At 50.2% G+C, this 12,676-nt stretch overlaps 1 protein-coding gene across 1 annotated transcript in view; it reads right to left on the bottom strand.

Annotated features, from left to right (window-relative positions):
* Positions 1–240: 240 nt before the first annotated feature.
* MEIS3 (Meis homeobox 3) overlaps positions 241–12,676 on the bottom strand; it is a 75,474-nt gene continuing 63,038 nt past the window's right edge. The window contains 5 exon segments of the mRNA XM_081922270.1: positions 241–1,219; positions 2,976–3,059; positions 5,871–5,957; positions 7,345–7,403; positions 9,364–9,440. Coding sequence (XP_081778396.1) covers positions 3,010–3,059; positions 5,871–5,957; positions 7,345–7,403; positions 9,364–9,440 — 273 coding nt within the window. The 3' untranslated portion in view covers positions 241–1,219; positions 2,976–3,009.

Raw genomic sequence — 12,676 nt, 5'->3', positions numbered from 1 at the left:
ACAGCTAATCTGGATTAAAAATGTTTTAGTGTACACACACCCTTAGACATTAGCACATTCAGGATGCTTAAATTCAGCCCACCCAGAAATGGCAGCTTTAAGGATTATTTCTCACCACCGCCCCAATCCCACCAGCCATTTCTTATAAAGGAAGTTGGAGGCGAACGTCATTTTGTCTCGATAACTCAGAACAGCAACAAACCAACCCGGCGAGAACAAACGAGACCAAGGCCGCGGATGTAGTTCGTTTTGGTTTTTTTTTCTTTTCTCTTTTTCTTGAATTATTTCTCAGTTTAAAAAACAAAACGAAACCCAAAAAAAGCACGTTAAAAACAAGAACCCTGGAAAAAAAAAGATAAAAAGGAAAATAAAATGTACAATTTAATTTACTTCCCCGTTCTGAGCATCGACATCAATAATTAATTAATAATTAAAACATCCAGAAGGAAGGAAGGGGGGGAGGGGGAAAGAAAGAAAGAAAGAAGGAAAAAGGAAAGGTTTTGGAAAACGAAAGAAAAAACAACCCTGCTTGGAACATTCTCTCCTTTGGAAAAGAAGTCCGTGAAGAGACCGCCGTGTCTGGAGCGGTGGCGGGGGGAGCAGGCGGGCGTGAGGTATGCGCGTGGCAAGAAAAATGATGGATCAGACCCCAAGCAATGGAAAAGTTAATACCTCGACCTTCCCCCCTCTGCACCATCTTTGTTGAAAGACGGATTGCGCTCTCCACCTCTCCCTTGTTCTTTCTTTTTCCTTTTTTGAACGCTGGGAAGGGGGATCTGTTTCCATCAAAGTCCAGCTTGGTCTGGCTCCTAAACCCCGGCAGACGCGACGCCCGCGGGATATTTCGGAGCCTTGTCGTTTTGGCTACAGGTTGTCGGGAACGGTCCTTCTTTATTTGGCAAAAAGGAGTGAGGGGGAGAAGGAACTGGCGGAAGGGCGGGAAGAAGGAGGGCAGGGAAGGGGCGCTGTCCGTGCTCGGCCCGTCCCGAGTGGGGGGTTTGGGAGTGCTGGGGGTGTTTCGCTTCCTCTGGTCGGGTGTTGAAGTGCGGACAGTGGCCGTGCGTCGTGGCTGGAGGGGGAGAGGGAGAATGGTCTGTGGCACATTCTCGCGGAGCGCTGGGGAGGTTGTGGGCGCGAGAAGCCCCGATGTGCCGGGAGTCTGGTGCCCGTAAAACCTGCTAGGGTTCGTGTTGCCCGGCACACAGCCTAGTCTGGAAACCTGAAGAAAAAAACAAACAAAGAAGGAGCAGACAGTGAACACCAGCCATACTTTCTTCACTCCGCCTGCACATCAAATCTTCTTTTTCAATTTGTTGTCGTATTTCTATCTGGCGAGCTCCAGTTACATACACAGCTCTTCCCCTCTGCCTCTTACCCACACAACAACCCATGTGTGGTGGGAGAGGCTAGGGGATTTGAACCCTGGTATAAAGGTAAAGGGATGCGGGTGGCGCTGTGGGTTAAACCACAGAGCCTAGGACTTACCGATCAGAAGGTCGGCAGTTCGAATCCCCGCGGCAGGGTGAGCTCCGGTTGCTCGGTCCCTGCTCCTGTCAACCTAGCAGTTCGAAAGCACGTCAAAGTTCAAGTAGATAAATAGGTACCCCTCTGGTGGGAGGATAAATGGCATTTCCGTGCACTGCTCTGGTTCGCCAGAAGTAGCTTAGTCATGCTGGCCACATGACCCGGAAGCTGCATGCCGGCTCCTTCGGCCAATAAAGCGAGATGAGCGACACAACTGCAGATTCGGCCATGACTGGACCTAATGGTCAGGGGTCCCTTTACCTTTTCTAAAGGTAAAGGACCCCTGGATGGTTAAGTCCAGTCAAAGGCGGCTATGGGGTGCAGCGCTCATCTTGCTTTCAGGCTGACAGAGCCGGCGTTTGTCCACTGACAGCTTTCCAGCTCATGTGGCCAGCAGGACTAAACCGCTTCTGGCGCAACGAAACGCTGTGACAGAAACCAGAGCACACGGAAACGCCATTTACCTTTCCGCTGCAGCGGTACCTATTTATCTACTTGCATTTTGACGTGCTTTTGAACTGCCAGGTTGGCAGGAGCAGGGACCGAGCAACGGGAGCTCACACTGCCACGGGGATTTGAACTGCCGGCCTTCTGATCGGCAAGCCTAAGAGGCTCAGTGGTTTAGACCACAGCGACAGCCGCGCCCCTTTTGAACCCCGGATTACCTAATTGGGAGAATAAACGTGTGTTTAGGGCAGTAGCAAAGCAGACACTCTTCTCTTCTTATCCCCACCTAAACCAGGGGTTGTCCTATTAAGGTAGATCAAAACAATGCAAAGAAATCAGATCCTTTCATGTGTTGCAATCAATTTGTGCACCGATCCCTCTTGCTCTCCTGGCTTCAGCGAAAGCTGTGCAGTCTGCATTTGCTCCATAAGACGCACACACATTTCCCCTTTTTAGGAGGGGGGAAGTGCATCTTATAGAGCGAAAAATGCGGTACTTCTGTTTCCTGGAGTGTGATGGTTATATGGGGTTGCTCGTGCGTAAGTTGCCGCCACTCCTGGCTAGGTTGCCTGGTTAAACCTTTTCCTGGCTGGACAGCCCTTCACTTCGTGGCTGTTTAGTCGCTAGCAGAATCCGTCAGTGGGCGTTTCTTGAACTTCTTCCAGCAAAGAAGTTCTTTGACGCCAAGTCTACGCCTACTTTCCCTGCGGGGAAGTCTTCTGCGCAGGGTGGGTGTGGGTAGCGGAGGACCCGTGCTCTCCCCGCTGGTCTCCGGCGAGGAGTCCTGGAGCCCCCTCGCCGATTCCCCCATCTGCCCCCCTTTATCCCTGGTGTTACGCTGATTTCCTTCCCCAGCTGCTGAGTCCCCTCTCTCCCTGCTGGGCCCTTCTCTGGCATCGCTTGGGAGCCTTGCCTCCACCTCTGGCTCCGATGTCAGTTCCCTGACATGGAGAATGAAGCCAGATGAACCCACCAGCTACTGCAAACTCCCATGAGATACTCACTTCCCCATCTCGTGTTGTCAGCGGGTTCAGGGCTTTACATGTAGTGCCATTGCCCCTCCATGCCCATTGCCATTCCCATTGGTCCTGGAAACGGGGGAGAAAACAGAGCTTGTAAGTTTCCCAGCACCCCACTTCTATTTCACACAGGGTTGTAGCCAACTGAGTTTGTAGCCAACTAAGCAGACCCATTGAAATAACAGGCTTAAATTAGGCTGCATTCACACAGCGGTTTAGGACGTTTCCCTAACTGCTGATTGCCAAGCTGTATTTGAGCTTTTCACACAACTTCAGAGCCACTGCCGGAAATATAGCAGAATATATTGCAAATTTAGCTCCTCTTTTTCTTGTTATTTACAAACAGAAACGAGTGCGGAACTTGGGCTACATTCCGCTATGTTAACGGAAGTGTCTTTTGTGTCCTGTCAACGCTCAAATATAATGCAGAAATTCACAGTTAGGGAAACATTGGGGGAAACACAGTGGTGCCTCGCAAGATGAAATTAATTCGTTCCGCAAGTCTTTTCGTCTTGCGAGTTTTTCGTCTTGCGAAGCACGGTTTCCCATAGGAATGCACTGAAAATCAATCAATGCGGTCCTATGGAAACCGCCTTCTGACCAGGTCCGGGGACAGTCTGTCCCCCGACCTCTTCTGAAGGCCGGCGGGGGGCGAAAGTCTTTGCTTCCCCCCCGTCTGCCTTCCTGGGACAGCGGAGACTTCTCCGCTGTCCCGGGCGATCTTAAAATGCTGGCGGGCGGCAGCGAACGCTTCGCTGCCTGTTCCCCAGCATTTTAAAATCGCCCCGGGACAGCGGAGGAATTCTCCGCTGTCCCGGGGCGATTTAAAAGCCCCCGGGAAGGCAGGCAGGGGGGACAAAGACTTTTGCCCCCCGCCAGCCTTCAGAAGAGGTCCTGGACCTCTTCTGAAGGCCGGCGGGGGGCAAAAGTCTTTGCTCCCCCCTGCCTGCCTTCCCGGGAGAGCGGAGAAACGCGCTGCGTTTCTCCGCTGTCCCGGACGGCTTTTGAAGGCGAAAAGTCTTTGCTCCCCCCCGCCTGCCTTCAAAAGCCATCAGGGATAGCGGGAAGCGCTTCCCTGCTATCCCGGACTGTTTTTAAAATGCTGGCGGTGGGGAGCAAAGCCTTTCGGCCCCCACCGGCCTTCCTGGACCTCTTCTGAAGGCCGGAGGGGGGGGGGAAAGGCTTTGCTCCCCACCGCCAGCATTTAAAAGAGGTCCCCAGAGATTTCCCTATGGGCTTCCTTCTTGCGAAGCAAGCCCATAGGGAAATTGGTTTTGCGAAGCGCCTCCAAAACGGAAAACCCTTTCGTCTAGCGGGTTTTTCGTCTTGCGAGGCGTTTGTCTTGCGGGGCACCACTGCACTATAAACTACTGTGTGAATGCATTACTCAAAATGCGTTACTTTCAAGGAGTATACTTTGAGTAGAACTTGCACTGGAGACAACCCATTTATCAGGGCTAGGGGAGAAGGAATCTGTCCCTTTTGGTTTCCCTCAGTTTCTCATTTTCCAGCTTTAAGCTCAGTTCTACAAATTTCTGCTAATGGTTTGCAAACCGTTATTATTTCTAAAGTCCTCACAAAAAATTGTCAGCATTTTAGCGCAAATGTCTCCAAACGTGCACATGTTTGTAGGCAATTTTGCCTGGAATGCACACTTTTGCAAGCAATATAAGACACTTCATATGTCGTCTTTATCCGATGCAACGAATCTTTCTGCACACTTTCCCTGAATACACACATTCTCTGCTTGGAGAAGTGCATCACAATATTCAGAGAAGTGTGAATTTCGAAGAATGCCTGCCATTCAGTTTCCCATATTGTTTCAGAAAGTGCGACTGACATAAAGTAAAGGTAAAGGGACCCCTGACTATTAGGTCCAGTCGTGACCAACTCTGGGATTGCGGGGCTCATCTCACTTTATTGGCCGAGGGAGCCGGCGTACAGCTTCTGGGTCATGTGGCCAGCATGATTAAGCTGCTTCTGGCGAACCAGAGCAGCGCACGGAAACGCTGTTTACCTTCCCGCCAGAGCGGTACCTATTTATCTACTTGCACTGTGATGTGCTTTCGAACTGCTAGGTTGGCAGGAACTGGGACTGAACAACGGGAGCTCACCCTGTCGCGGGGATTCGAACCGCCGACCTTCTGATTGGCAAGTCCTACGCTCTGTGGTTTAACCCACAGTGCCACCTGCGTCCCTTGTGGCTGACATAAAGGTAAAGGTAAAGGGACCCCTGACCATTAGGTCCAGTCGTGACCGACTCTGGGGTTGCGGCGCTCATCTCGCTTTATTGGCCGAGGGAGCCGGCGTACAGCTTCTGGGTCATGTGGCCAGCATGATTAAGCTGCTTCTGGCGAACCAGAGCAGCGCACGGAAACGCTGTTTACCTTCCCGCCAGAGCGGTACCTATTTATCTACTTGCACTGTGATGTGCTTTCGAACTGCTAGGTTGGCAGGAGCAGGGACCGAGCAACGGGAGCTCACCCCGTCGCGGGGATTCAAATCGCCAACCTTCTGATCAGTAAGTCCTAGTGCCACCCGCGTCCCTATAGGCTGACATAGGCCCACGTTAAAAATCTGAACCGAACCGGTGTTGGCATCAGAGTCTGCTTTGGTACTGAGAGGTCTAGGTCTGGTGGCAGAGGTAAGCGATGGACAGATCTCTCAATTTCAGTTTCTCCAGCCTTCGGTTAAGCTCTACCCTTTCTCACATCCGTTTGTGGGATTTTTAAAGTCCTCTTGGAAACTGGCCAGCCTTTTAGCGCTGAGAAACTGAGCGCTGAGGAACCAAAATCGTCAGATCTGCCAATCCCTCTGATCTCATAATCCTACGGTGCCCTCTCGACTTCCCTTTCTGCCTTGACTTCAGTCGCCACTTACCTGGGGGGCGAATCGTCATATGCTGCTGCCCATCCATGACGTAGCCTCCCATTGGCTGCCCATCAGGGCTGTACGGTGCCCCTTGACCTGATTGGACGAAAGGAACATCATCTCAAAAACTCGCTTGCCTTCATGACCCATCGAGGATTTGTCTGAAAATCCGTTGGGAACTTTCTTAGAAGCCCTCATAGATTCTGAACCTGCTGGCGCAAGCGACTGCACATTCTAGATGCCATCAATAAATTCCATACCAACTGCAAAGTCCTCCCTATTTCATCTTTTAGGTAATATAACAGGGCTTTTAGTTTAGGGTTTCTAAGTATCTGATAATCCTGTCAACTGCTGATTCATTGCCGTAATAATAATTTAATAATAATAATAATAATAATTTATTATTTATACCCCACCCATCTGGCTGGGCTTCCCCAGCCGCTCTGGGCGGCTTCCAACAAAATATTAAAATACAGTAATGCATCAAACATTAAAAGCTTCCCTAAACAGGGCTTCCTTCAGATGTCTTCTAAACGTCTGGTAGTTGTTGTTCCCTTTGACATCTGGTGGGAGGGCATTCCACAGGGTGGGTGCCACCACCGAGAAGGCCCTCTGCATGGTTCCCTGTAACTTGGCTTTTCGCAGTGAGTAATATCCTATCCATTGGACAGAAGATCAGGTTGATAAAGGATGCTCAGGGTGCCCCTGTTGTCCTCGCTGTGGCCCACTGCTGTGCGTAGCCACTTGGTACAACTCCAGGTCCCCCATGGAATTTTACCTGTGGCCCAGTATTCAAATATTCCAGACCACCCATCACCCCTGTAGCCTCAATTGGTACAGTCCACGAAAAAGCTTTGCCACTAGATTTCTGCTCATCATATACCGTATTTTTCGCTCTATAAGACGCACCAGGCCACGAGACCCACCTAGTTTTTGGAGGAGGAAAACAAGAAAAAAAATATTCTGAATCTCAGAAGCCAGAAGAGCAAGAGGGATCGCTGCGCAGTGAAAGCAGCAATCCCTCTTGCTGTTTTGGCTTTTGGGATAGCTGCGCAGCCTGCATTCGCTCCGTAAGACGCACACATATTTCCCCTTACTTTTTAGGAGGGAAAAAGTGAGTCTTATAGAGCAAAAAATACGGTATATCCTAACAGTAGGGAGACGGAGACCTTCAGCCTCAGCAACTGATTTGCACGGAATAAGACCACTGGGAATGAACTGTAACTTTGAACGGTGTGGTTACTGACTGGCATGCTCCTGTGACAGAGGGGGAACCTGCAGCTGCCCAGATGTTGCTGCACCACAGCGCCCATCGCCCCTAACCTTTGGCGTTGCTAGCTGGGACTGGTGGGAACAGTCGTTCGAAACATCTGGAGGGCCCCACATTGGAGGAGTTAAGCGAGTGCAGCCCCAGCATCCTGGATCACACAGCCCAACAACCCAAAAAAACGCCACTTCCCCTCTCCCAGACGGAACCCCATACCTGTGCGATTTGATTGATCGATCATCGGTTGAACTATGCGCCGCCTGGCGTTAATAAACCTGCAAGAGACAGAAGAAGCAGTGGAGGAGTCAGGCACCGACTGATAATAGGGTCAGAGTTTGGTCTGGGATTATGCTGCCACTCTCCAAAACGCTGCTTGCTTATTGGCAGCCCAACTCTGGGTCACAGCCACACTAAGAGCTTAGGAAGTTGCATTGTACAGAGTCAGTCCCTTGGTCCTTCTGTCTCAGTATTGGAGGCAGTTGGAGGATGGATGGTGGCTAACAGATTGAGGTTGAATCCTGACAAGACAGAAGTACTGTTCTTGGGGGGCAGGGGGTGGGCTGATGTGGAGGACTTCCGTGTCCTGAATGGGGTAACTGTGTCCTTGAAGGACCAGGTGCGCGGCCTGGGAGTCATTTTGGACTCACAGCTGTCCATGGAGACACAGGTCAATTCTGTGCCCAGGGCAGCTGTCTGCCAGCTCCATCTGGTACACAGGATGAGACCCTCCCTGCCCGCAGACTGTCTCACCAGAGTAGTGCATGCTCTAGTTATCTCCCGCTTGGACTACCGCAATGCACTCTACGTGGGGCTATCTTTGAAGGTGACCTGAAAACTGCAACTAATCCAGAATGCAGCAACTAGAGTGGTGACTGGGGGCGGCTGCTGAGACCACATAACACCGATCTTGAAAGACCTGCATTGGCTCCCAGTACGTTTCCGAGCACAATTCAAAGTGTTGGTGTTGACTTTTAAAGCCCTAAACGGCCTCAAAGGCCCAGTATACCTGAAGGAGCGTCTCCACCCCTATCGTTCAACATGTAACTGAGTTGCTGAGTCTAGTGGCCGGCTCCCCTTTTTGTGGCACCGAGTTCCATGTACTAAATTAATCATCGTATTAAAAAAAAACTTCCTGTCGTTGGGTGAGCCTGAGTTTGAGCTGCTGGAATCACAAGTGGAGACAGAGCTCTATAACACTTAGGTCCTTTTTGATGGATTCCCACTGCAGCATCTGAGCGGCAACAGTAAGAAGAGGATAATGAACTAGAAGGGCCATTGGCCTGATCCAGGAAGCCCTCCTTCTGTCCTTAAAAGGGCTTAACAACATATTTTCGAACATATTATTAATGAATTCAAAGCCTTTATTGTGTGCACCCACTACATCAGGGGTGTCCAAACTTTTTCCAAAGAGGGACAGATTTGATGAAGTGAACAAGTGTGAGGGCCGACCAAGGTTGTTTTACTGGACATGGGTGGCGCTGTGGTCTAAACCACAGAGCCTAGGACTTGCCAATCAGAAGGTCGGCGGTTCGAATCCCCGCGAAGGGGTGAGTTCCTGTTGCTCATGTCCCTGCTCCTGCCAACCTAGCAGTTCAAAAGCATGTCAAAGTGCAAGTAGATAAATAGGTACCACTCTGGTGGGAAGGTGTTCGTGCGCTGCTCTGGTTCACCAGAAGCGGCTTAGTCATGCTGGCCACATGACCTGGGAGCTGTCTGCGGACAAACGCCAGCTCCTTCGGCCAATAAAGCGAGATGAGCGCCGCAATCCCAGAGTTGGTCACGACTGGACCTAATGGTCAGGGGTCCCTTTACCTTTACTTTACCTTCCTAATACCTTCTGACTGATTATCTCAACTGTTTGACTGACTCCTCTTAACAGATTCTCTCACCCTCTCACATCAGACTAGCCCAACCCACAGACGTATCCTCAGATAACCCACAGATTAGGCCCCCGAAACAGACTTTGGACATGCCTACCCTACATCATTTAAACACATACACAGCTAAAAAGTCACCATGGCGTAAACCCAAAGGGCTGCATCCAGGGTGTGTCCTACTCAAAGTAATTGAAATGACTGATCATTACTCACTCAGGTTCATAATTCTTAAATATGTCTACCACGAGCAGAACCTAGTTGGCTGCAACCCACGTCAATGAAGAGAACCTCTGGACCGGGTGAAGAAATGGATCTAAAGGTGCTAAATACCCCTCTGCGCCAGCGTTGAGATCCTTACCAGTTATTGACTTGCAAGATGGTCAGTCCCGTATCCTGCGCTAGCTGCTTCTTCTGTTCTTCCGAGGGATAGGGGTGCTGTTCAGGGGAAGAGAAGAGAAGTTGGGGAGGGTGTTAGCGAAGCTGGCCCAATATTATCCGAAGGGTTTTGCGGAAGGTTTCTTAAACCGCATTTGAGCTTGGCCCCCGTACATAGCGATAACCTCATGCTAGCACCATAACCTTAGCCCACAGCATAATTCAAGCACTGAACTATCCAGAGTGCTTTATAGACTTTCATGTGGACCAGAGCCTTGCGGCCAAAGATTTAGCTAGGGTTGACATACGACTGGAATTCCCTGGACATAGCTGGTATTCAGCCCTTGTAAACAGCGTCTGGGCAGAAATCTCTGAAATATCCGAGGAAATCCGGACATATGGCAGCCCATGACGGAAGTGTCGATTTTGGCGAACTTCATTAAAAATAACTCAAAAGCTCAGGTTTTTTTTGAAGAAGAAACTCCTGGCCACATGCATTCCCTTCTCTCTGCTAAACCATGGCCCAGTTTACTGTACTTTTTGCTCTATAAGACTCACTTTTTCCCTCCAAAAAAATAAGGGGAAATGTGTCTGCGTCTTATGGAGCGAATGCAGGCTGCGCAGCTATCCCAGAAGCCAGAACAGCAAGAGGGATTGCTGTTTTCACTGCACAGCGATCCCTCTTGCTGTTCTGGCTTCTGAGATTCAGAATATTTTTTTTCTTGTTTTTCTCCTCCAAAAACTAGGTGGGTCTTGTGGTCTGGTGTGTCTTATAGAGCGAAAAATACGGTATATGATGAGCAGAAATCTAGTGGCAAAGCTTTTTTGTGGACTGTACCAATTGAGGCTACAGGGTAAGGGGTGCTCTGGAGTATTTGAATACTGGGCCACAGGTAAAATTCCATGGGGGACCTGGAGTTGTACCAAGTGGCTATGCACAGCAGTGGGCCTCAACGAGGACAACAGGGGCACCCTGAGCATCCCCTGCTGGGCCTGGCTCAGGTTTCCCCAAACTGGTGCCCTTCAGGTGTCATTGAACCTCCACTTCCATCATCCTTGGCCTTGCTGTCTGAGGCCGACGGGAAAGCAGAGTCCCACAGAAGCTGGGCTGCAAAAAGGCTGGTCTAGTTTAACTTCCGACAGAGCCCTGGAATGATACTGAAATGGAGGCATTTTGTGGGAAATAGACCCAGCTCAAAGAATTTTTTAAATTTTATTTTAAAGAGGACCCACAGTAGGCATCAGTAGTGGGCCCTGCCAGGACACAGGGGCCCTAGCAACTGCCTAGGGGTCCCAGGTGCTAAGGCCAGCCCTACCTGTAGAAGTGTTTTGTTGTTTTTTAAGTGGGGGGGAGTGTACTAGGGGAAGGTGAGACTGAGTCCTTCTTGAAGAGCTGGTTTTCTACATGCGGGGAGATATGCTGGACTATAAAGAAGACTGATCGCTGAAGAATTGACGCTTTTGAATTACGGTGCTGGAGGAGACTCTTGAGAGTCCCATGGACTGCAAGAACATCAAATCTATCCATTCTGAAGGAAATCAGCCCTGAGTGCTCACTGGAAGGACAGATCCTGAAGCTGAGGCTCCAAGACTTTGGCCACCTCATGAGAAGAAAAGACTCCCTGGAAAAAGACCCTGATGTTGGGAAAGATGGAGGGCACAAGGAGAAGGGGATGACAGAGGACGAGATGGTGGGACAGTGTTCTCGAAGCTACCAGCATGAGTTTGACCAAACTGCGGGAGGCAGTGGAAGACAGGAGTGCCTGGTGTGCTCTGGTCCAGGGGGTCACGAAGAGTCGGACATGACTAAACGACTAAACAACAACAACATGCTGCATCTCTTCCCACCCCCAAGTGTGGAGTCTCCAAACAAGCATGCAACCCCAACATCACCCTCAAGAAGAGGCCCAGGGAAAAAGCTTCGCTGTTCAATTTTGCCAGCCCTGCACCAACTGAACGTCACAATCTTTGCTTCCTTTTCAGGCTCCTTTCTTTGGCCCCTGTCTCTTCGCCTTATGTCCCCAACAAATATGGGAACAGATCCTGGTCTCCCGCTTTGGGGATCACCTTCCTTTTTCATGCCCGTCACAAAACCACGTCCCTTTCTTTTCCCCAATTCCCAAGCAGATGTTCCAAGACACGAAAGTTCCCCTGTACCCGGTATCGGGGGACCTGGCAACTGTCCACCCCCCCATCCTGCCCTCCCGCCTGCTCCGGCCTTTTAGCTGTCACTCCAAATGATGGATGAGTTGGGTCTTTGCCCACGAGTCACAACCGGGCCTCCGTAGGGGCCCCGACTCTGACAGCCCGGTGACAGATGATCAAAGGTCACCCAGGTCACACCCAGAGTGGGGCAATGGCTATGGAGAAAACTCTGAAGCCTCTCTCAGGTTTTGATACACAAGGTCACCATTTTGGGGCTTTCTTCTGGAGCATCGTGGAGATCAGAACTTCCACAGATGCTCCCAGTTTCCCCTATTTACCAGGAGAGGTTGGATTGTCTGATAATTCACGGTTCCTACTTTCCTGTTTTTGGGACACGGGTGGCGCTGTGGGTTAAACCACAGAGCCTAGCACTTGCCGATCACAAGGTCGGGGGTTCAAATCCCCGCAACGGGGTGAGCTCCCGTTGCTCGGTCCCTGCTCCTGCCCACCTAGCAGTTCAAAAGTACGTCAAAGTGCAAGTAGATAAACAGGTACCGCTCTGGCGGGAAGGTAAACGGCGTTTCTGTGCACTGCTCTGGTTCGACAGAAGTGGCTTAATCATGCTGGCCACATGACCCAGAAGCTTGACGCCAGCTCCCTCGGCCAGTAAAGTGAGATGAGCGCCGCAACCCCAGAGTCGGTCACGACTGGACCTAATGGTCAGGGGTCCCTTTACCTTTTTACTTTCCTGTTTAGGGGAGCTTTTAATGTTTGATGCATTACTTTATTTTAATATTGTGTTGGAAGCCGCCCAGAGTGGCTGGGGAAACCCAGCCAGATGGGCGGGGTATACATAATAAATTTTTATTATTATTACTACTATTACTACTATTATTAATTATTATTTGCATTTCCAAAAAAGCTTGGGGATATCCCGATGCACAATTAAACCTACCTTCCTTGTTGGGAGGACTCTTGAATGTAAAAGGGGGAGGTGGAATTCAACTTTAAAATGTACATATTTCCCCTCCCCCCATATCTATGGTTTCTCCCAAAAAGGGAGACTAGGAAATATAGGTGTTCAGAGTTTCCCTAGGCACAAGTGTAGTTCCCAGGGATCCCTGTGAAGAGGAAATAGCTTCTACACCAGT

This window comes from Podarcis melisellensis (assembly GCF_964234715.1).
Source record: "Podarcis melisellensis genome assembly, chromosome: 8".
In the NCBI taxonomy this organism is placed as follows: Eukaryota; Metazoa; Chordata; class Lepidosauria; order Squamata; family Lacertidae; genus Podarcis; species Podarcis melisellensis.
The sequence above is the reverse complement of the archived record's forward strand: the minus strand, read 5'-3'. Positions and strand labels throughout refer to the sequence as shown.